At 36.7% G+C, this 25,275-nt stretch overlaps 2 protein-coding genes and 1 long non-coding RNA gene across 9 annotated transcripts; 1 reads left to right on the forward strand and 2 right to left on the reverse strand.

Annotated features, from left to right (window-relative positions):
• Nucleotides 1-471: 471 nt before the first annotated feature.
• LOC104594165 (uncharacterized) lies at nt 472-19,107 on the forward strand. 7 transcript variants are annotated; one of them, XM_088901002.1, is made up of 13 exons: nt 472-732; nt 868-1,018; nt 1,137-1,186; nt 2,097-2,269; nt 4,366-4,789; nt 9,344-9,588; nt 9,884-9,968; nt 10,130-10,315; nt 10,388-10,552; nt 10,656-10,868; nt 16,877-17,048; nt 18,243-18,411; nt 18,528-19,107. In XM_088901002.1, the coding sequence occupies exons 5-13, from the start codon at nt 4,397-4,399 to the stop codon at nt 18,619-18,621; spliced, it is 1,722 nt and encodes a 573-aa protein (XP_088757128.1). In that variant the 5' UTR covers nt 472-732; nt 868-1,018; nt 1,137-1,186; nt 2,097-2,269; nt 4,366-4,396; the 3' UTR covers nt 18,622-19,107. The 7 variants fall into 7 exon arrangements, with proteins under 7 accessions (XP_088757128.1, XP_010252644.1, XP_010252643.1 ...); XM_010254341.3 differs by having other exon boundaries at nt 477-732; nt 893-1,018; XM_010254342.3 differs by lacking the exon at nt 2,097-2,269.
• Nucleotides 19,108-19,477: 370 nt separating this feature from the next.
• Nucleotides 19,478-19,918, reverse strand: LOC109114494 (uncharacterized). The gene is made up of 2 exons (XR_002022529.2): nt 19,792-19,918; nt 19,478-19,660 (listed from the first exon to the last, which is right to left on the reverse strand). It is a non-coding gene; the product is annotated as an uncharacterized LOC109114494 (long non-coding RNA).
• Nucleotides 19,919-20,559: 641 nt separating this feature from the next.
• Nucleotides 20,560-24,942, reverse strand: LOC104594164 (uncharacterized). The gene is made up of 7 exons (XM_010254339.3): nt 23,683-24,942; nt 22,135-22,251; nt 21,879-22,057; nt 21,585-21,678; nt 21,391-21,468; nt 21,144-21,245; nt 20,560-20,978 (listed from the first exon to the last, which is right to left on the reverse strand). Exons 1-7 carry the CDS (start codon nt 24,163-24,165, stop codon nt 20,844-20,846), a joined length of 1,188 nt encoding a protein of 395 aa, XP_010252641.1. The 5' UTR covers nt 24,166-24,942; the 3' UTR covers nt 20,560-20,843.
• Between the last annotated feature and the right edge of the window lie 333 nt (nt 24,943-25,275).

Consider the following 25,275-nt stretch of genomic DNA (forward strand, 5'->3'; position numbering starts at 1 on the left):
TACAGCTTCTGAAGAGGAGCCGTATGGAACGACAACGAAGTTGCTGGTCAAAAGATGGAGTTGAACGATGGCATCTGCACCATTCCTCCGGTGCAGGCGTGCTAGAGTTGAAGACGGAGAAGAAAAGAAAAAGAAGATGAAAATGCGTTTCCTCCATCCTTTCATTTCGGAGAGTTGGGAGAGAGAAATAATGAGAGAGGATGGTAAGGGAAGGAAAAAGAAGAGAAGAAAGGGAAAACAATAGGTTAAATAGGTTTTAAGAGAAAAAAGGGAAAAAAAAAGAAAATAGAAAAAGTTTAGTAGAGTATTTTGGTAATTTAATGTATTTTATCATCTCACTTAACGGTCAAGGGGTCTTTGTCACAGACCCTATATTACAGGGAGATCTTTGTAATTTACCCAATACAAATACCCCCATACTAATTACTATGGCTCAGTGATAACTAATAAATACTTCCCTGAACTTTCATTGCAACAAAGACCCCTTAACTTTCATTTTGCGCCCAATTTTCTCAGTGGAGTGGAGAGGGAGGTTTTGCTAATTTTGGGTCGACCACCGAGAAGTATTCCTTTGCATTTTCATTTTCGCCTTTCGGTGACTTTGGTTCCTCTGCTTCATTTCGTAAACTGCTGTGCTGAACTCACTACCCTAGTTCGTTTGATGAGCAGAAGACAGCACATTAGCTTCCTATCAATTTCGACCTTAAAATCTATTTCATTGCCAATTCTAAGGTAATCTTTCTCCTCTCTCTCTCTGTCTCTCTTCCCCTCTCTCTCTCTCTCTTGCTTCTTTATTTTTCCCATCTTTTCCAATGTTTTGTTGTTCGCTTCTGATTATGGAGTTCATTTTTCTTCCTTTTGGATAAGAACTTAGGCCCCGTTTGGTTCGCAGGAATATGGGTCATTCTCTCTACTCGATTCCAACTTTCTAACCCTCTCTTCCTCATCTCTCGTCACTCTCTTCTTGGCACCTGAAGTTTGAAGAACGGATCTGGATTGAAACCCCTGCGACGGCGAGGTAAGTCACCGTCAATTTTCTCTCTCTCTCTCTCTGTGTCTCTCTCTCCTTCCGTCATCTTCTTCCTCTCCTTCTCTCTCACACTCTTTTTCATTCCTCCCCTGTCTTTCTGTTGCAGACCAGACTAGACCACGGTGTAAGTTTTCATCAGTTTTCCTTGTGGCAAAGGTATTTCTTATTTTTATTGTTGCTATGATTCTTTTATCCTAAGTTGATGAAAAGGCCCTGAGATTTGATTTTAACATAGATGATAAATATTAGATTTGGTTGACATTGAATCAACGTATGTATTAGATTTCTTTTTGTTGGTTGTTGGACTTGATTATCCTTTTAAGCTCCAGCACATCATTAGTCTTCCCATTAATCCTTTCTAGTTCTAGCAGAGGTTTTTTCAAAGAGCTGAACTGCTTCCAATGCTTCATTCTTATTATTGCTGAAACCTGCAGGTTGAGTGGAATTCTCTTCACCGCTCAAAACTTCAAGCCTTGACTTAATTCCTAGGAAATATTTTCTTTAACTTTAGATTTTAAGGGCTTTCCATGGCTATTAACCCTGTATCTGTGTCAAAACACGCGAATCATCCCAGTAGTTCGTTATCCACAGATCATAACTTTGAAGCAAAAGCCCCTAACATTTTCTAGCTTTAAATTTCCACCCAATTACTTCAGAACTAGTTTCTATCTAAATTTCCAAATCCAAGCACCTATAACCTCTACCTTTCCAAAGTTCTTTATTGATGATACACCACCCAGTGCTGATAAAAAAAAATGATATACCACCTAGTGGCACCACCAGAAAGTTTAGTTCTCTTACCAAGCACCAAGGAAGATAAGCTGGCCTTTTTTTTTTCAATTGGGAGGGAGAGTCAAAGAGATGTCAATGGGCAGCTCTACCCCCAATGAGGGGCTAAATAATGCAACATATAAAAGAATACAACTAAAACTACATATTAGGGCCCCAGAAAAAGCTCTATCCTCATCGTTCCTTTCATAAAACTATTAGCATCTGATTAAAACCTCAAAGTTCATAAGAACAAGGTGTTAAGTTAACCTGGCCTCTAATATGTCCTCTTTTACAGATGCTAGCAGTAGAATTGGTAAGCCTCCAAATTCAACAAGGGGTTGGATCTGGCACTGAAGGACCATGTCTCCCTGAATATGATATTAGGCCGATACCTAGGCAACTGGGTGCCATGGGGGTCACCGGTCACCTTGCCCAAGTTCCCAGACAATAGGTCTGAGAGGCATGCAGGTACTTCTCATAGATATGTTGTTTGTCTATGTTTTGATATAAAGCTTGTCTTTGATGAAAACTACTGCTAATTATTAGTAAAAGATGCCTTATGGTTAATATGAAAACTAGGGAGTTATCCTAGGATTCAGATTAAAGAAACATCGCCTGAGTGACATTTAGACAATTAGGCACTTAGCTTCACCCGAACGCTTTGACAACTATGAGAGAGTCTCTTTAAGAAGATAAAACAACTTCATTCTGATCAAGTCCAATGTATGCATAGTCTTGGGAGAAGCTAGAACTAGCAGAGAATAACCATCCCTAAAGAGTAAAGACATCCAACATGTCCTTTTTAATTCCCTTTTCATGATTAGAAACATTTACAATGTTAGGAAGTATTCCATGTATATAATAATATGGACTATGATCTTTGGGCATGAACATAATCCACACCATTCTTGCCTGCATACATTAATATATTTATACAGAAATGTTCATATAACTACATTTCTAAGAACATTATGTAATCACATACTTGTATGCACAAGTGCAAAATAATGAATGTATTGTCTTAAGCAAACAAGTGATAAAAAGGGAAATAGATATTAGGGAGTTCGCAATATATTCCATAGAGTGCAAACAAGATGATATTAGAAGACATCTATTTGAACTTGGAAATTTTTGTAGCATCCCTCAGTGCAACCATCAATTGACATCCCCCTCCCCCATCTCTAAAGGGCAAGGTAAGGCTACAAAATTGATGGAAACTCTCAGGGAAGCCACTCTCTTGAAGCCCCTAAAGAAATTTATATAGGAGTTATATTTTCGGGCTTGGAGGTTCTATGATGCCCAGATATGCATAAGTTGACAAACATATCATTTTATATATTTCAAAACTATTAATGATATAGAGTACATCTACAAGTGCCAATGCAGCATCTAGTATTTATCCAGCAAACATCATGACAGACACTATGTTAACCAGATATGGTGAGGACACAGTTGGGTACAGTATCAGATACAAAATTTACACTAAAAATTAAGTAGCCGATACAATGTCGCACCTTGCATTGTACAGGAATCCGGGTATCATAACACCGGTACAGTAGGCATGTATGGGTATCCAGATATCATAAAGGAGGGAGTGACTATTTCAGCATTACAGATACCTAGTGTAGATGCTGATTCCACGAAAACCAAGATGTTTGACTCTATCCTACAGGGCTGTGGTTCCTGTGGATAGACAAACACCAACTCTTCTCTCTGCAATTTTTTATTAGTAAGGTTAAAATAAGTAAATTAAGAAAGAATTATGAAATGCAAGAGCAAGACCTATTCAAGATTTGCAGCTCAAACAAATATAAAACCAAAAAGATTCCTGGTTATGAAATAGCCCAGAAAACATATGATCAAAACCAAACCTCAAGAAGCCATAACAAGAACATTCAGTAATAATGGCACAAAAGTTGCTCTCCTACAATTCACAGATAATACACTGTTTTTTCTGTAACGCTTCCATGGACCAGGTACTCAACTTAAAATATTTATTATTCTGGTTTAAGGTGGTTTCGTGCTTGAAAGTGAATCTAGATAAAAGTGAAATGACAGCTGTTGTGGTGGTTGTGAATGTGCAAGATTGTTATGACTTATGAGTTCAATGCCCTGGAATTGCTTGGATTTGTATCAGATTGTTATGTTCCACTTGCTGCGGTTTGTCTTTTGATGCAATAGGAAAGCTGAATTTTATCTGTTGGCTTCGGATTCTTTTCAAGTTTTCTGTAGTGCTTCTTCTATCAGATTCATGCCCTAGGGAACTGGACCCCAGCAACATGTTCAATGTATTTTGCTCTGCAATTCGTTTTTTTATTTGAGTTTTGTTTTCCTTTCTTTTATGAGTTTGATGCCTTGGAATTGTTTGGATTTGTATCAGATTGTTATGTTGGGATTTTTAGATTTCCATTTGTTGCGATTTCTGTCTTTCGATGTGATAGGAATGCTGAAATTTTATCTGTTGGCTTCGGATTCTTTTCAAGTTTTCTGTAGTGCTTCTTCTATCATATTCATGCCATAGGGATATATCGAATGTTGATTTTGGTTTCTGTGGTGCACATCAGTAGCATTTAATAAAAGTAAACGGACGGACCGATGGAGAAGATGAAAACAAAAAGAGAGGAGAATGGTGAAAGTGAGGAACTGTTTTCTCCAGAATTGAAGAGGCAGAAGCTGCTTAAACAGGCCCCTCCACCTCCTCTCCTCACTGTTGAAAATTCTCTTCTTCCTCTTGCTTCTTATGATGATGATGACGACGACGATGATGAAGAAAGGGGTAGAGAAGGCAGTGGTGATAAGAGGCTTGGACAAAATGGTTATAGAGGAGAAAGAAAAGGGCCAGATGGTCATAGACAAGAAGAGGACAATGATGAAGAAGAAGATGATGATGATGATGATTCGCATCAGCAAGGATCAAATCATGTCAAGTGCAACCGCCAAGTTGAAATTCGAAGGGACTGTCCTTATCTTGATACCGTTAATCGTCAGGTAAACTTAGTCCTAATAATGCTAGCATCAATGTTTTGATTGTTATCGTTTTTTAACCTGCAAGAACAGTTTTCCTGGAAGGACTTCCTTTGGAACTGGATTTAGAAATTTGGATGTTAATTCATTTTTGAGTCGAAGGTAGCATTAAAAGCTCCTAAGGATTCATATGATTTTCCTTGTTTATGGGGTGCACCTATTTTGCTAACTACATCCTAGTTTTAAAATTCCAAAAACAATGATACACATAATGATCCTCATCAAAAGATGATAAGCCAGGATCTGCTGCTTAAGTCTTGGACTCCTAGCTCAATTTTCTATTTTCCCATTAAGTACTAAATCTTAAAGTAAAAATTTCTCAAAAGAAGGCTTAGGAATCGGGATAAACCTAGAAAAACAGAAGTAGGAACTAAGAATTGCTAACATTCCTTAATATGATCACTAATAGTCATTAAAACTGTACTCTCAATCATCTTCCTTCCCACAAAAGATGAAATATTGACCAACTTTTCTGAACTCTGATGTCTTTTTTTTTATAGTAAAATATTTTTTAATAAAAGAAAAGAAATGTTTACAAGAGGTCTTTGCGGCCCCAAGAAAGCCAAGAAACTCCATCAAGATGGGGCACCCTGACCAATGTTTTAAAAGGCAGACATGATGCGAGGTGTAAGCCTCTTGAGCACATGGAGGTGGTGTAAGTGTTGCTTAAATGTTTTTTATTTTGCTATTATGGTCTTATGTGGCTAGGTTCACATACAGTGCGCTATGATTAGTTTTTGTGCCCTCTCCCCTCCCCCCATGGGGGTATGAAGCCAACAAATCTGTACAAGGGCATTTTGATAATATTACAATAGACAAATTTGGAGGTTTTTCATTCTCTGCATTATGTTAATATACATGGGGAAGTTGAGATAATGGTTCCCCACTTTTATCTATAACATTTTTATTATAAAAATTGACTTAAATAAAAAGCACATGAAGCGTATGCCTCTTTGCAGATCTAGTTCTATTTTCAGTATTTCAGTTGCAGAGAAGATAATTTACAAATTGGTTATCTGTTTATGGTCCAGCTGTTCTATTATTGTAGCTGTAAAACTGAGGGAACCCATGAAAGAAGTTTCTTTTGAAGATTAGGAGAAGAGAAAAGTGATTGAGAAGATGGCTTAGTTAACGTAGTTTTCCTTTGCATGTTTTTTTTTTTTTTGATCAATAACAAATTCATTAATTCGTCATTAAAATAATTACAAAGAGGAAGACAAACACTCTTATCTTCCAAATACAACTTGAGCCCTCAAGAAGAAAAGAAAAGGAAAGGAAGAAACAATAAAATTACAATTTAGCCCAAAACATTGAATCCCTTGCTACCCCTTGTTTAGCTAATCCATCAGCTAAAGAGTTAGCTGATCTTTTAACCCAATTCATCAGTTTTCCTTTGCATGTTGCTGATAAAAAAAATTACATGCATACAACTCAGCCTTACTCCCATCTATTTATATGCAAGTGCAAGACCAAAATAACGTCTTCTCGTAGGTTGAATATAGTCTATTATGAATAAAATAGGCAAAGAAATATATACTTGAAAAATTTGTTACAACCAACTTCGAACTGCAATGTTCAGTACTAAGGCAGAGGAGCTACTAACTGGGTCAAGTCAGTAGGAATTTGGTCGATGCTTTTGAAAGATGGGGTTTGGGTTTTGAAGCCTGAAAGATGTATTAGGCTTTGAAAGATGGGAGTTGGGATTTGGTCAATGCTATAGAAGCCTGCAATTGGAACACTATAGGTAAACAAAGATGGAGATCAATTTACTTCATCTGATTTGGACAACCTTGATGCCTTGTCCAAGTTCCAACTTTATGGAACCCATCAACTACAGTGCTAAATCTGAATAAATTTGGACTAAATCCAGTCTTCTTCATCTGACCCACCAAATTCTAAGCCTTCGAGGGCCTTTTGCTTGGCACAATTCACTAATTAGTGTCTTATTAGTCACAATATATATGCAATATCTCTCCTATATTTTTTACCAAATCATTCAAAACCCTTATTTTTTTACCAATGCAATTCAAGAACTTTATACAAAATATATTCCTTGTAATATGCATCGATCATCAATTTGTAAGTATAAATATCAGGAAGAGTCCCCTTAAGTTTCATTTCTTCATAGAGCTCAAGTTCTTCCTTATTAGAGCCTTTTCTGGAAAACCATTACATGCTTGTATATGTGAAGTATTAGCCAGAAACTCTATTTATCCATCTCAAGAAACTACTCATCCACCTCTTCTATATTGTTTTTTAATTTTTATCAGTAACATCCAAGACAATTTTATAGTAATATGTATAGGTAAAAATTTCCTGCATTCCAAAACTATTGGAATGAGAGATGGGTAAAAAAGCCTTAGGTTGACATGTTCTTTATCAGAATTTCATACAAGTTAAGACAGATTACTGGATCTGACACCCCAAAAAATAAAAAAGAAAGAAAAAAAGAAAAAAGAAAGGAAAAGAAAAGAAAAGAAAAAACTCTATTTAATCCCTGACCCTGCTAGAGAACCTGCTATGCTGTTGGAAGATCTGGAGCCCAGTTGTACAACTAGTTCATATTGGTTGCCAGTGCCTTTGCTTCCCCTTTTAAATTCTCAAGAAGTAGATACCCTCTGCCCTTACAAAATACCTTTCTAAAACAAATTGAAAAAACACTCATCAATCAAAGTTATGTACTAATGTATATGATAATATTTGGGGAACAATCCATCCCTTCCAATTGAGACAAAACATTTGAGATTGTACAAGAGCATTGATGATTGATTTGTATGAAAGAAGAGAAGCATTTAATTCAAATGAGTTTTTGTAAAATGGTGCAGCAGAAGAGCTGGAGATGGTGAAGGGTGAGGGGAAAAAGCTTTCCTGAGAGTAACTGGGCTTGTACTAACATTTTTGAGGAGAGGAGGTTACCTCTTGGTACACTGGAAATCCTAGAAGAAGAATGAGGAGGAGGAAGACAATACCTTGATTATCCAGTTCACTGCTACTAACATAGATGCTGAAGTTCTTCAATGTTAGGCAATGCATCTTGGCCACAAGCTCCGGTCCTCAAACACCATTGGTTTGCATATCATCGAATTACAGATGAGGTTTTGAGGCCTCTAAAAGTTGGCTTATGCATGATACTATCTGGAAGATTCCCAAAGTTTTTAATTGCAAGCCCAATTAATGATCTGTTGAAGCTTCAGTTGTAGCTTCTCAGGAATGTGGATGGTTCCAAAAGGCAAAAACTCAATTTTGAAATTTTTAGGCTTTTGAAAGTGCAAAGCTCAAAATTTGCAGCCTAACCAAACAGCGCCTTAGAGTATATGGTATACTATCAACCCTTCGTTCAAAGATAATCACTTAAAAGTTGTCTTAAGCTTATAGCCTATCCTAAGTGTTGTCTATCTTCTCAATTCTCATTAGCAGATATATGGTACACATGCTTGAGGCAATCACCTGCCCCATCAGAGAAATTTGAATGCCACCAGCAATGCAGTTTCACTGCTCCTCCATTCTCTGGAATCTTGTTCTTAAACTATTTATATATTGTCTAATTGTCCCTAAGAATGCCAAAGTTATTAATACAACCAGTTGACTTTATTGGTATTTCACATGCTTCATGAATAAGGTCCATGCTGCAGCCTGCAGGTTAAACTCTTGCTTTCTAGAAACTTCTCCTATGATCATTTCTCATTTGGGGTAGGAGAATGGACTGATTTCTTGTAGAGTATAGTGGAAACATGTGCTATTTGTTCTTATGTATCTGATGGAGTGGTGGTCAACGCTTTCTTTTCTATTCTCTTTATAGATGAAGTAATTGAAACAATTAAAATCAGATCTGCACACTGGGTAAAAACTATTGACATATTTAAAGATATCTCAATAAATGATGTAATGAGGAAATGGAAGGAGGTGACACAGATGGGAACACATAAAGAGATTACTAAGATGGATTGGAAACCTCCAGAACCACATAAAATTGAAGCTAAATTTTGATGGCAGCTCCCTTGAAAACCCTGGGAGAGCAGGAATAGGGGGAGTATTTTGAAATCACAATAGGGAAGTTGTGGCTTTACCCTCAGGGCCAATTGGGTATGGAGATTCGGTTCAGGAGGAGACAAGGGCCTGAAATTAGCAGAACAATAGGGGGACTCACTTCTGGTCATTGCTTGGGCTAAGTAAGTAAACTCAGCACCATTGGAAGTGCAGATTTGCATTCAGGGAGATTGACTTTCTTGCTAAGAGATTTAACTCTATTTTCGGATGGGTAAAAAGGACAGCAAATGGACTGGCAGATACTCTAGCAAAACAGGGAGTTGATAGACCTACTCTATTTTGGGCTAAATTGTAGCTGGTTGTATTACAACAGTGGGATGCTGATCTACATAATTTGGGTTTCTTTGTATATTGTAATACTCTGGAGTGCAGAGCAGATAAAGAAACTGTAACCTGTTTTTCAGTTTAATAAATAACTAAATTCTTCTTTGCTGATAAAAAAATGTAGTTGTTTTTGTTCTATTTTTGCAGGTTTTGGACTTTGACTTTGAGAAATTTTGCTCTGTCTCTCTGAAAAATATGAATGTTTATGCGTGTTTGGTCTGTGGGAAGTATTACCAAGGAAGAGGTCGGAAATCACATGCATATACTCATAGCCTTGAAGCAAGCCACCATGTTTATATCAATCTTGAGACAGAAAAAGTTTATTGCCTTCCTGATGGATATGAAATTAATGACCCTTCATTAGATGACATTCGCCATGTTCTAAACCCAAGGTTTGGCTATCTATTGCTCTAGTTATTTCTTCCTTTTTTTGGTAATTTGATCATACACTTTACCAGAGTGTCTCTTGTTATTATGGTGCAAGAGGCATATATTGTTATACTGGTATAAAACTAAGTTTTGTTGTCTATCTAGAGTTTCACATCAATCAATTATGTTATATTGCTCAGGTTCCTTTGTTTTTAGTATTTTGATATAATTTTACCTTTTTAGCTTTACTTATGCAAATTGGTAAATTACTTTTGTCAGATAACTTGGTTCTAATTCCTCTAGTTTTAATTCATACAGGTTCACTAGAGAACAAGTTGAAATGCTTGACAAAAATAAGCAATGGTCAAGGGCACTTGATGGCTCTGATTACCTTCCTGGAATGGTAACTAGTCTTCTATCTTATTAATGTTTATTAGTGCTGCTTTTGTTCTTCTTGACCTTATCATTGTCTTTTCATCTGCATATCCAATCAAGGTTTAAGTTTTGGTTCTTCCATTCATTCAGTCATTCATCATAATTTCTTAATCTTTGGCAATGTTTCAGGTTGGATTGAATAACATTAAGGAGACTGATTTTGTGAATGTCACAATTCAATCTTTGATGAGGGTTACTCCCTTGAGGAACTTCTTTCTTATTCCTGAAAACTATGAAAACTGCAAATCTCCTCTTGTTCATCGATTTGGAGAACTTACACGAAAGATTTGGCATGCCCGGAACTTTAAGGGCCAGGTTTGCTACTTCTATCTGTGCTTGGTTATGTTTTAAAAATGGATCTGATCTTGAAACCTTACTCGTTTACAGGTAAGCCCACATGAATTCCTTCAGGCAGTTATGAAATCTAGTAAAAAACGGTTCCGAATAGGTGAGCAGTCAGATCCTGTCGAGTTCATGTCATGGCTTCTGAACACACTGCATTCAGATCTTAAGGGTTCAAAGGAGAAAAGCATCATTCATAAGTGCTTTCAGGTTTCACTGTCGTCCAGTCTTACTTGTTTACTCCATTTTTATTCTTTCTCTTTTTTCTTTTTAACTAATTAAGATAATGTTCTTTGACTATACTTTGCAACAGGGGGAATTGGAGGTTGTGAAGGAGATCCAGAGGAAAACTACTGAGAAGAAGGATAACAGTGATGGGCAGAATAATGGGACTCTTGGGGATGGTGGAAATGAACAAGACAATGTTGTCATGGAAACATGCAGAATGCCATTCTTAATGCTTGGGCTTGATTTGCCACCACCCCCTCTTTTTAAAGATGTAATGGAAAAAAATATAATACCACAGGTAAATCCCTTAACTGTGTCAACTGGTCCTGAAGCTTGCAGTACAAATATTTTGGTTATCTTGTTAGTGTTATGATCTTGATATTCTGGTGGAGTTATATATTAGATAAAAGATGGAATGTTAAAAGAGAATTTGTCACTTTTATATTAAGAAGTAACATCTAGATCTTGTTACTAGACCTGTTCATGGGCCGGGCTTGCACTGGTTATCAATGCAATATATTGAGGCCCAAGCCCGAGCCCGGCCTGACCATTGGGCCTATATCTTAAGCCTGAGCCTGGCCCTCATAAAAGCCCGAGGTCCGGGGCCGAAGCCCGACATTGCAGTTGCAGATTTGAGTTCACCACAGGGTTGATGAACTGGAGAGAGAGAGAGAGAGAGAGAAAGAGAGAGAGAGAGAGAGAGAGAGAGAGAGAGATGTCGTTGCCTCGCCGGTCACTGGATCGCTGCTTGAGTGTAGATTGTAGAAGAACTACCATCACCGCCACTGTGAAGAGGATTAGTTTGTTCGAAGTTCAAACAAAACAGGATGAGTTTGAATGAAAATATTGTCAGGCTGGGTTTTTTTTTATGAAATCTTGAGCCTGGCCCGAAATCAGGTCGGACTTAGATAATAGGGCCCGAGCCCAGGCCCACGGGCCTAATAATATGTCCAAGCCCAACTACGGTCGGGCCATTGGGCTACCCGGCCCATGAACAGGTCTACTTGTTACCAATCAGCATATATGATATTTTCCTCCTTTAGTGGAGGGTAGCGCATGAGTTACAAATTACCATTGGATTTTATGATTAAAATGGAATGTCAACAGCTTGACCCATGTATACATGGGCTTGTATGCCAGAATGCTTACTTGTCAACATAGTTTTCAAGGCGTCTAGGCAATTCTGGGCGACACTGGGGCGCCTAGTTTTACATACCATTCAGCATGTATGTTGATTGAAAAAATAGCAATTCTCTTTATTAAGAACATTAAATTTCCTCTAAAAATGTGGCAAATCATTACATCTAAAAGATACAAATCTTTTACATATATTAATTTCATTATTTTCAAAAATAATACTACTATAATAAGTTTTTAATAGAGCAAATTCATATTAATTAGCAGCTAAAGAAGGTTATTAGCTTTATATGATAAATATTCAAGATGGAAAGTAAAATAGAAAAAAAAAACAAGGGTGGAATTTTTGTTTTATTTAATTAGAGAGAGAAAATAGAAAAAAAGAACTTTATTATTCTATTCTTTCTTTCCTCTTTCTTTTCTTTATTTTTTTTTCTCTTCTCAAAGCCCTTTGATCTTTTAAATTCCAATAGTAAAACATTAAAACAAAGTATAATTGATATATAATAATAATAATAATAATAATAATAATAATAATAATAATAATAATAATAATTTAAACATACATTAATAAGATACAATAATATAAATGATATTATTATAAAAGGCGGGTGCTTAGTCGCCTAGGCAGGTGCTTAGTTGCCTAGGCGGGTGCCTAGTCACCTAGGTAGGCGCCTAGTTGCTAAAAGTCAAGGTGTTTGGGCAAGGCGCCCAGCCAAGGGCGCCTAGTCGCCTAAGTGACGCCTTGACAACTATGCTTATCAATACCACACTTATCTTGGTATTTCATCAAAACTTTGTGATTGACTGTCTGTTTGATATTGATGTGGTCATGTATAATGTCTAGGCACTCTGCATATACCCATTAGATGTTTTCCTTATCTTCTTGTACAAGGGCAGTGGCAGGTAGGGGTGTCCACGGTTCGGTTAACCAAACCATGGGCAATTTTTGCAAACCGAACCGGTCCTAACGGTTTTTCAATTTCTCTAAACCAAAACCAAACTGGTACCACCGGTTAACCGGTTCGTCGGTTTCGATTTTTGATCGGTTCGGTTCTTCGGTTTTTCGGTTTTTAATATTTATAATATATTATATAAATATATGTATAGTATTATATTATAAACAATAAATGATATATAATATATTATAAATATCATAAAATATATAATATATAGAAAATATATGACATATATTTAAAATATATATAAAATTTACATATAAGTATATATACCGGTCGGTTTGGTTAACCGTCAGTTTTTCAAAAATACTAAACCGAAACCGAACCGATCGATTCGATTAACCACATTTTCCTGTTTGGTTGTTTTCTTGGTTCGGTTCGGTTTTTCGTTTTTTCATGGACACCCCTAGTGGCAGGAATTGGCTTGGTGTGATCAGAAGCTTTATTTTGAGAGAAATTCTAAAATTTTGCTTTAGGCAGAAAATAATTGATAAAATACTATATTTACAAACAGGTTTCTCCTGATAGAACAAAATCACTTCTAAAGATTTTGTAAATCAAAATTAGAGACAGTTTCTTGTGTTGGGTCTGTTGGGTATTCCACTTGTTTGCACCTACTAAATCATTGTCATCATCTAAGCCTTGTCCCAACTATATGGGGTCAGCTATGCCATTCCATTCTGTTCAGTGCCATATCCATTGTTAATTTATGGGTGCTTAAATAATTTCTTATTACTACTTCTACCCAAGCTCCTTTCGTTCTGCCCCTATCTCTTCTAGCCCCTTCAACTTGTAATTGATCATTTTTTGAACAGGTGCTGTAGATGGTCTTTTATGCACATGAACAAACCATCTCAATCTACTTTCTCTCATTTTATCACCTATTGGAGCTATTCCTAGAGTCCTTTGCATTTCTGCAACACACGTTTTTAGACATGCTGATTCTTAACTGCTTAACACTGTGCTCCATACAACATAACTGGCCTTACAACTGTTTTACAGCATTTTCCTTTTAGCTGGAGTGATATTTGCCTATAACATGAGACTGGATACACCTCTCCTTTGCATATATTCTGTTTTAGTCCTACTTATTTCTAATGCAGTTGTCCGTAAACCTAATTTTTTATTTAATGCTTTGCTAGTTTTATCAATTATTTTTTTTGATAAGTAAAAAATTTCATTAAAAAGAAAATAGAATTACAAACTGATTAGGTGTTAAGGCAACACCTAGAAACAACTCAAAACAATATCAATGACAAAACAAAAACAGATCTATTTATCAAAAAAAAAAAAGAAAAAACAAAACAAAAACAGATCAAAACCAATTGTCCAGGACTCCAGATTACAAAATAGTAAGTCCAACACCTCCAAAGTCTGGCTCAAGCTCTTCTTTCTTGACTTGTGCAAATTCAGGAATCACCAGTACCCAGATTACAAAATTGTAAGTCCAACACCTCCAAAGTCTGGCCCAAGCTCTTCTTTCTTGACTTGCAAATTCAGGAATCACCAGTACCCAGTCTGAAACAGATTTACCAACAGCTGCCACCAGTCTAAGTGATAGCAATCTGATTTCCAACTTCCACCTCCACCTCCACCACTCCCTCTCTCCTTTCTCTTCTGGCAACCCCTTCACTCTTCCTCTTCCAAATCTTCTTCCCTCCCTTCTTCCTCCCACACCTCATTCCCTCCCCTAAAACTTTTTCTTGTTTTTTTCTTCTCTCTTACTCCTTTCGAAAAGCTCAATTGCCCTTCTAACCACTCCCCCTGCATAGAAAAAATAAACTGAGAGATTTTCCCACCTCACCTATCTCTCCACTACTTCAATATCCACCCTTCCCTTTCCAGAGCCCACCTCTCCTGAGACCTCCTGTCCCTCATGGCCCTCTACCGTCTCTCCTTCCTCCTTATTTCCTCTCTCGGACCCTCCTCTCTCTCTTACCCCTATTTCCTTCATTTTGAGATAAATAATAGCTCTTCTTTTTCTATTATAAACTCTTTGCTGCTGCTCACTTCTATCTTCCCCACTAGGAATTTTTCTCTTCACTTTGTTTCCCCTGCCTTCCTCTTCTTCAACTGACTCCCTGTCTCCTCCCCTTCTTTATTGTGTCTTCCAACACTGTTGAAGGAATTACAATATTCGAACTTATCAGCGTTCAATCAAGCGATGATCTCCAGAGCTCTCGAATCAGGCAGGATACTCTCTGTACTTCCTGTCGTCGCTACATAGTCATCAGCAAACACTAGGCATCATGGGACCTCTGCTTGAACATTTCTATTCAATTCATTCATGACTGGTGCAAATAACGTCATACATAATTTATGATTGGTTCAATTAATGGTTTGAAAAAGAGAAAGGAAAAAAAGGAACCATTCCTAGAGCATATCAACCTTTTTTTTTTGTTCAGTGGCTAGATGACTGAAAATTGTAAGATACAAAGAAGCTTTGGGCATATATCAATCAGTGATTTAAAATGTGTGCCTAGGCGCTTAGGCGAGGCGCATTTTAAGCTATGTGCCTTGCTTGTCTAGGTCCTAGTGCAGCACTTTCAAAAGGTTGTGCACCTAGTGCACCTTGCGCTTCAGCCCAGGCATGCACCTTTGTAGTTTTTTGTGTCTTATGTTCTATTTTGAACCTACCGGAGCTCTGAGAACCCCCTTTTTGCTAATGTTGTTGAGTTGTTCATTCATTCATCTTAGTAAAATATCTTCTTAAAAGATAATTAACATTATCAAAAAATTTGTTTTTGTGTAAGGATTAAGAATTTAAGACCCTAACATGAATTTGTTTGGGCTTGCCGCTTGGTACAAACATGGCTCATAGAATCAGGAATGCAAGTTGTTTTACATCACATTAACTATTTGAAGTAATGCAATTGAAGAAAAAAAGAGATTGCAGGTTTAACATGCTTGAAAGTGTTTTATATGTTTGATTTTATTTTTAAATTTTCATTTGAATGCACTTTACATGTTATGTTTATGTATTTTAATCTTATAGGTTTTTTGAAAGATTTATTTTAAAATTGAAGTTTATATTTTTAATATTTTATTTATTTTTTTGCATGTTTTTTTTTATTTTTCTGACTTTTTTTTTTAAAAAAAATTTGACATTTTTTTTTTGTATTTTTGCGCTTCAAAAGGTGTGTGCCTCACCTTGCATTTTGTGCCTTGGGCGCAAATTGCCCCTTGCGCTTCATTTGCGCCTTGTGCTTTTAAAACACTCATATAAATAGATAAAGGCCTTAAGCATAACAAAAAGGATTGCAAATAACAATAATTAGAAATATTGATATAATCAATATAAATAATAAATGAATCAAAAGAAAAAATCTCTAGTTTAGGCTTTATGTGAATAAGCCTACCAAAAATAAACATATTAATAATTCAAACCATGATTGTATAGACTACAATTTGTTAAATAACAACTATCTTGCCCCTGTTAAATAATCTCAGTATTGGATGAAGTGGAGAATTGGAGAATTTGTACTCTTCTTGTTTTCTTAAAGAGGGAGTAGCGGGATAGTTTGATTACCATCTGATTACAAGAAAGGAAATGTGCCTTTTTTTTGACTGTTTTGCTTCCCTCAAATTTAAGTAGTGATAGCAGTTTATATAGACTACAGGGAGGTATTGGACTGTTAACCTTGGGATTATGAATGTAGTTTCTTCCCTGTAGGGGCTACCATGATAGCATCTCTCTAATAAATTTGTTAAGCTCTAAGTTAAGGTTTTGGAGGAGGGGCTGCCATGATAGCATCTCTAAGTATTTTGTTAGTAAAGACTCAAAGAGTAAAAAGAAAATCAGGATATTTTTTGTTCCTGTTTTTTACTCCCTTTTCTTTGTGTGCGGGGTTACCCTTCCACTTCCCTGACTCTTCCCCTCTTCTATTATGTTTAATAAATATTGTCATGATCCATGGAAAGTGGCATCAGATTTTGATTAGCATTCTAGCAAAAGGTTATGGAGATTCATCAAAAGCACAGGAACCTGCCAGATTTTTAGTTTCTTGTACAATGCTATGCCAATATCCCTTTTTTTGTTTGGTGGTGGACTCCCTCATTCCCTCAATTCCTTCCCTTTATTCTATTAGTTAATTAGTTGGTTACTTGTTTGGGTGGGAGTGGGTATTCCTCCACCCAAAACAGTTCTGATATTTTGATAGATCTACATGTATCCTGTTGAAACTTTTTGAGCTGAGTTGGTTTTACACAGGTACCACTTTTTAACATACTGAAGAAATTCGATGGTGAGTCTATCACAGAAGTGGTGCGTCCTTGCATAGCGAGGATGAGGTACCGTGTCACCAGATTGCCACCATATCTAATTCTCCACATGCGGCGTTTCACAAAGAACAATTTCTTCATTGAGAAAAATCCTACCCTTGGTAAGATTACTTGCTTTTGGAGATGGACTGAAACATATATGTTAGACCCAGTCCATCATCCTTAAATTGCCTATATATTGTATACCTACTCATCATCAACTCTAACATTCATTCTGATCACTCCTATTGGATGGAGAATTTTAGGATAGCTTTTCATTTGGATGTTTGTTCATGTTTGGTGGTGCACTGATTAGATAGGGTTCATGATATGGTGAGCCAGTATAATTTTACCAGGGGAAATAGTCAATTCAGGGTGATGGATCTGAGATCAGCTTCAGATTTCTAATATACTAAATTAAGCTGGTCTTCGTTGTAATTTTCCTAGCCAATATTGTCAAAGTGGAGTCAAATAGAAAAATCCGGAAGGGTGGGATTCAAATAGTAAATCGTACAATTTATTTTGAAACTTTGAAGAACTGTTAAAAAGTTATAAAAAATCATTGAAAAATAAAAATGGAAGGAAGAATCATGACTTGTGACCCGAAAAGGGGGTGGCTTTGAGTTCAGTACATTACTTGATTCCAAAACCAACTTTACGAAAATAACTCATTCAAAAAAAACAGAACTAGTCATGAGTTACTAAAAACAACCCATGATCCCTAATTATTTCTCCAATTAAATATAGAAGATACCAGAGCAATATAAAAAACAGGAGAAAATTTGATTTCTGACCTAAAACTGTAAAATTTGACAATATAAGGTCTTTGCTATTTCTTCCATCTTATAATGCAGCTAGTCATCTTTTGAAGTAGAAAATAACACCGCCAACCAGAATACAAATTTAAGTAATGAAGGTGAAAATTTCTTTGTAATAGGGCTTGAGATGAAGAGGTCCCTAAATTTCAAGTTTCTAGTTCATTTTCCTTAAATTCAAACAAATAAAATTGTGTAAATGTCAAAGGAAGCAACAACAACAACAATAATAAAAGAATGGTTAGGATAGATTTTAGAAGCTTTGGTCTTGTATCTTCTAAATCTCGTTTAATTCCATAAAATCCCATAAATTGTAGAATTCATATAACTCTTGTTGGGTTTCAGAGTATTCAACCACGATTCTAGCCAAAATGGGATTCAGGGGAACAGTCTGAACCGATTGAAACCATACAATTTAGATTGTGAACTACATCTATTTAACAATTGTTCTTAGCTATATGACCTGCCATTTTCGCATGCTGATGTTTTCCTTGAAATCAGTCAACTTTCCTGTAAAGAACCTTGAGCTTAAAGATTACATTCCATTGCCAACAAAGGAGAACGAGAAAATGAGATCCAAGTATGATCTGATTGCAAATATTGTTCATGATGGCAAGCCTGGTGAAGGGTCTTACAGAGTATTTGTACAGCGGAAATCAGAGGAGTTATGGTAAATGCTCAGTAACTTTTTAAAATTTTTATTCTCGTCACTTTGTTGATGTATAAAAATGCAAAACTATAATGCATGGAAATCAAACAAATGTAGTGATAACACTCAATTTTTAGGTACGAGATACAGGATTTGCATGTGGCAGAAACTCTTCCCCAGATGGTTGCACTCTCCGAGGCTTACATGCAAATATATGAGCAACAACAGTGATCGGTAGAGTTAAAAGTTCCTTTAGTAGTTTGCCTCGGAACTTTAACTGGGATATAACTTGCTGCAAACATTTGCTTGGTCGTTCAAAGGAAGAAGGAAATGAGAAGGAAGGGAAAATCAGTTCCAGGTACAATAGGTTATATAAGTTCTTGTTTGCCAACAATCTGAGAAGTTCCAAGGTTACCAAACATCACACATCGGCATTGTTGCTGTCCTTGATACCAGTTGCCACTGATAACATCATTTATATGTGTTTTTTCAAGGTTCTCCAATCAGCATGGGGCTGCTTTTAATCGTACCCCTATCATTTAGAGCTGTTAATTTTCGTAATATATTCTGGACTGCTTGTAACATCTCTAGTAGTGATAAAGTACAACTTGAGAATTTTGTTTGAACCGGGTGGTGGTAGACTCGCCGAAAATGAGTTCACCATTTTGATAGCTGATAGCATTCATAAGCCGAGATTAAAAGTAGAGAAATTTGATATTCGTTTGTGTTGACCCTTGTTAAGATTGCAAGGCCTTGGTCTAAGCAGATCTTGTTTAGTTTCCACTTTTATGGTCAGGGAATTGAGAACCGGAATGATTTATCAAAAAAAATTGAGAACCGGAATGGCTCAGTTTGATTCATCTACGTCAGATTGAACCGGATGTAGCTATGCTAAATTGATTGATTAAATCTTGGATTTATATTAGATTGAATCAAATTCAGATTGAAATTGGATATTGAATAGCATTCAGATACTATCAAAATATCATGTATTGTTAATAAAATTAATAAAAAATGGCTTTGATATTGTATACCGTGAACAAACAAAGCTAAATTGAAATTAAGGTGCAAGAAACTTGAACCTGCGATTCTTGCGTAAAAATGCTGACATTCAATACAATTTGCTAATGCATACAAATGATACAATACAAATTTCAAGGTTTTTAGTATTAGAATTGCAGATAATATTAAAAAAACGATTTTAAGAAACTTGTCAGGATGTTCTTCGGAGTTTGGATGACATAAATACAGTGAAGAAATCACCAGATGACTGTAAGGTATACAAGGAATTATGTTTTAGTATTCATAGACCCATTTATAAAATGTCAGTAAATAGTTGAATCAAAATGTGCACTCTAAGAAACCAGCATAAATTATATTAATATTTGAAAGATAAATTACCTTTTGTAAAGCATAGCTTAAAGGATAGAACCAAGATTTTTAAAACAGGACTGGATAGGGAATCGTTTTCGATCTGGTTCCTGGGTCGAATGGTCTGACCGTCTGGTCTGAATGGAGAGCCTGTTCTGAAAAAAATAAAATAAAAAATTAAATAAATTAAAAAACAAGAAAAGAGGCCAAAAACCATTGTCTGATTTGCTGACCAAATCAATGGTTTTTTGTCAAAAAAGTGGTTTTGGGGTAAAACAGAACTGATCAGATGACCAATTCCTGGTTTTCTGGTCCAACCATCCAGTCCGGTCTGGTTTTGAAAACACTGGTTAGAATCATCTTGTTTCTATTAACATACTGAGATACGACGTTGTGACAAGAGCTGTCATGTTCATATGGCTGATTTAGTGATTTAAGTCTAAATCCACTTGCAAACATACAAAAAACAAATTATACGGGAATACTAGTGAAGCTGACCATCTGGCATTAAAGATAGTTGGCCTTGATTAGGGCTAGGGAGTTAATTATAGACATCTAGTAATTTATAGTTGAAATCCATACCTAAAATTAATGAGACGTTGGGTGAAAAAAAATAAAAATCAAGTTGAATCATTCCCCAATACCTTCTCAGTCATTTCCTCCCACACCCAAGTATCCCTCCAGGCTCCAGCAGGTTATTCATCATAATTCAGAATTTAAGGGAACGCCACAAACCTGGTGACTACACCGGAATTATTGGTATTGAGTCTCGCTCAACCTAAACGGAAGGCATGATACTGAATTCCAATCCAATTACAGGGCGGATAAATTATCACCACAGCCCTGGTTTGGAATGCAAAGTTGTATAAATATTTTCAGCGTTCAGACTTTACATTCGCCCCGACTAAAGCCAGGAAAAAGAAAGAAAGAAAAAAAGAAAAGTTTCACTTTCACCTCTATATATCCTTGTGATGATGTGGAGTGTAACCTCACGGCCTCACCCCAACCCACAAGGGGCAGTGGACTCTCGCCGGGGTGTTTGAGATAACACATCATGTGATTGCTTTGTTATTTGCAGCGGGTTATTTGTCATTCGATTGAAAAGAATTTAACCGTCTCAGTCTTTGATCAAGCTCTGCCATTACTGCAGGCTCTTGCTTCTTGCGTTGCTTTGTTATAGTGTTGGTAGTCATTGATCCAATCTTATCGAAGGCTACCTGCAGAATTATGCAAAGAGGCTATGCTTAGGTTTTCAACTTCAGCAATTAAGTTGCTAATTTGGACAGAGTGATGGATGAATAAGAGGTAAATACTTCAAAGGCAATGCTTACTTGAGACATGATATTGTAGATAGAAATAAGGTTAGAGGATATCTCACTTACTGTCAATAATTCATCAGGATCAAAGAGATGATGGGTTGTTCTCTGTAGGATATTGAGCACATCGCCAATCTGATAGGTCATCAACAACTCCTCTTCCTTCATCTGTAATAACTGGCAGAGCTTAAACCTCTTCTTTGGTAACTTCTAAGAGTTTTGAGTTGTAATTTTAAATGATTCTTCATAAATTAACCCCCACCCCCCTCCACACACACACACACACACACACAGAGTAAAAGAGAGACAATACCATGAAGATGGCCAAAGCTACATGGAACAAGACCTTAGCTCCTTCATTGAAAAGGACATCCCAGACCCTCATAGTCGTCTGAATAATCCAGCAGGTAAAAAGGTTAGTCATAGGACATGCTTAAAACATGTTTCACACTTTCTGCCAGGGAAAAGAACAATAAAGAAGAAAAGGTACTGACACTATTTTCTGACCTCTGAAGGCAAGCTCTTAGAGAAGAGGCAGAGAAACCACTCAGTGGCAACAAGAGAGACATCAAATTCCAAAGCTTCCAAATGAGCTGCGATTCTGAATTGAGATGTTCGGATTCAAAGAAGGGACCAACAAACCATGCAATAGACAAGGGAAGCCAATTAACCAGCTAGATTGAAGAAAGAAAAGTGGAAGGGAGGAGAAAATGAGGACTAGCTTCTGTAATTCTTAGTAAAGAAGTCTTTGAATATAGAATTCGAAAAAGAACTAGAAAGAAATAGGACAAGAAGGGCTACCTTGGGCACTTCTTAGTAAGCAAATCTTTGAATACCCTTTGTTCAACATGGCAGCCTGATAAGTTGTCTGTGTAGCAGTCATTCACGAGTACATTTTCCAAGAGGACAGCAAGCATCCAAAATGCATCTTCTTCTGTTTTCATCACTAGCAACAATAACGCTGCCACATAGTTCAAACCCTGCACAAGGAAAATTCAAGCCTTAGTCATGATAACAGAACTTAAATTTCACCAGGATTTAAGTAAGCTGGACCCACCTGACAATACCCAACATCTGAATCCCGGAAAGAATACCCAACAAGGACTCGTCGAAGAGCTGCATGACCCTCTGGAGTGTCCAACCATGGATGACCAGGGAAAGTCCGTGGTAGATCCTGCATAGTTTCAGCATAGGCATTAACTCAATTTTCTGTTTCAACATGTAACTAGGAAATTCATTAATTTCAAAGCCACGACCAGCTATCAATTCATGTAATCTGGACTCTACATTGTATCTATAAAGATCGATAAGCAAGCTGGCATGGTCACCTGGGCAGAAGCAATTTTAAATTTCACATCTGACAGAACTCAGTTACGAACAGGAAGGAACTAATATGCTAGGGTGCATGTGCCTCAGTTCTTAGGATCTGGTTGAATGAATGCCAGAATGCTCAAAGTATAGTTCATTGATATACTCTAAGTAATCTGTATTCTGTAAGCCATATTGAGTGTCTCACCTTTTATAGACATTAGCCGTAGGTATTTATAGCAAATAATAACAATTTCTTGATTATTCTTTTTGTGTAATTCGACTGGTTTGCTAAGGCAGTCCTGGTTGTTCTGCTATCTCGTACTAAATTTAACGAAGTGCATATATGTGTGATCTCATATTTATTACAATTATTGTCAAATGTGTAAAGAAAGAGGCTTTAAGCGATCTAACCTGGTGCCTACTACTAAATCATAAAATTCTACTGTATTCACAAAAACAACAATAAGATAAACATTACTGGTTTGGCCATTTCATTATTGTACACAATCTAAAAAGCCATTACCCACTGTTGGTCACAGCCATTTGGGGTCTTGGGAGGGGTGCACTGGATACAGATCTAATTTCTCTTATCTATTAATCAAATTAAATGATTTAATCAAAATCTATGGTTTCAATTTTCCCTCATCTTCATGGCATAATCAGATATTCATGCAACTGACTTAGAGATCCAATACTTTCATAAACTGTTAAGTCTCTGACGGTAGCATCCAAGAGATCTTCAGCTTGGCCTTATATTCTTGGAGTAAATGTAATAATTCAAGGTAAAGGCAGATGCGTCATAGTAATGCAGTGTTTACCTAGACAAAAGAAAAGATAGAAATAAAAGTACTTAAAATCCAAGCTTTCAAAAGAACTTATCCATTGCTTCAATTTTCATCCTTGTGCTACATTATATATGAAAATGAGAGATGACCTAACTTAATAGAAGTCAGTTCCTAACTGGACAATGTTGAGGACTTATGGAACTCTGATGATCATTTGTTTCATTTCAAATCAAAATTGTGGAATTTGAGTAGAATTCCTATTTGTCCTGTAATGTTCTCTCCCAATCTCATATCATATGATTGCAAATATATACCTGTTTGCAAACTATCCACCTCTCAAAGTGATCAAACTTGACATAAACAAAAGAACAAACAAACAAACAAAAAAACACCTTGTAGAGGGAGAGAGAAAGAGAAACATAAAATCTGAAAATAGAAATCAAGAAGTGAGGGAACAATGCTCCAAATGTCACAACAATCCATGAAAAACAAGAAGCCCGGGAACTTACATGGTCGATCTGCCGAGTAGCAGGTGTAACCTTCCCCTCAACAGCCTTGATCAAGTCATCGTAATAACTCTCGGGCACCGTCGACCGTTTTTTGGCCGCCCCAGACACCGAAAGCCAGACCTTAGGCCGTAGGACAGGTGGGATTCCCTTCCTGATTAGCTTCTTCAATGTGATTGCGTTGTTGAGGGCGGACAATTTAAGAGGGGATACGACGATGCCTTCAGAAGAAATCTGAGGCTGCAGATACCAATTTGCGCCTTTGCTGGCCTCCAATGCCCACCAAACACGACCCTGCTGCCTCACCTTCTCCCTCACCTCGTTCAATACGTTCACATCGTCGACATTCCCTTCTACGGTAAACCCATAAAGGTCTTGAAATTTCACAGTAAGGTTTGCCCTCCTGGTATGGATGCTTGGTCTGTAATATTGAATTTGGGCTTGGAATTCGTGGGAAATTTCTGTTCTGGGTTGGGCTCCTTGCATTTCTTACAGTTGCAGAGATCGACCAAGGTGGAGAAGATTTTGATTGGTTGTGGATGGGGGTTGCTGCAGCCTGCAGTCTCTCAACTGGAAGAAGAATTTGGAGTTAATAGCAATGGAGACTGAGAAATTCCCAGGTTCTTCAAGCTATCAAGAGACCCAATTTTATGAAAAAGAGAAAAAAAATGAAGTTTGAAAATTGATGAGGTTAGAAGGCAAGAACTGGTCATTTGAAATGGTATTCAAAGGGAGTTGAAAAAACATTTACAGGAACGATTTAAATTACCAAAAAATAAAAAAAGCCTTTTGGAAGCCATGAAAGGCACTTTGTCCACCATCAAAGCTTGAATCCGAAGAAAAAGTGACTTTTTTAATGACTTATTTTTTTCGAAACACGCAGAAAATTTTTAACAAAGCAAAAATAACAAAACCCAGTTTTCTCAGGCAACAGACACGTTTTTTTTTCTCGCACAGGAAATCGGAAAAAAAGATTCTAGAGATGGATATTGTCTGAACTCAAGAACAAGATATTTTAAGAATAGCAGGTAATTTTGAAGCCATGAAGGACTGAAAGAAGGATATATGCGACGTAAAAACCGACATTTTTGCAATTAGAGCTTGAAGTGTAAGGAGATACGACGGGAAAATAGGTGGTATGAACTGAAACTTTCATGGAGATTATGGTTTGAGGATCGCGAATGGGGTCTTTGTGAAGGTGTTTTATTATTATTTATTTTTTATTTTTGCGTTACAGAGCAGGAAAACGTTGATGATGGCGATGATGTTGAATGAGTGATGGACATGATGAGGGACCTTCGGTCGAACGGAGTAGGTTAATATTAGACAATTAAGGACATGAGTAGAATTATCAGAATGCCCTTATGTTCTATCAAAATCAAAATTCTTATCCCTGTCTACTGTCCAGTGTTTCATTGATTTTATTTCAATTCTTATCCAATTATTTGGATTTAAATTAAGGCTGCGTTTGGTTGCGGTCAAACGCAGCCTTAACTTACTCTTTGTTGTTAGTAGTCAGTTGGTTATCTGTATTATACGATGACATGTGTGATTTAAATCTTTTGAAAATATCAAAATTATCTTTGGAAATAAAAT

Source organism: Nelumbo nucifera, chromosome 1 (assembly GCF_055504915.1).
Source record: "Nelumbo nucifera cultivar China Antique chromosome 1, China Antique-T2T, whole genome shotgun sequence".
NCBI lineage: Eukaryota > Viridiplantae > Streptophyta > Magnoliopsida > Proteales > Nelumbonaceae > Nelumbo > Nelumbo nucifera.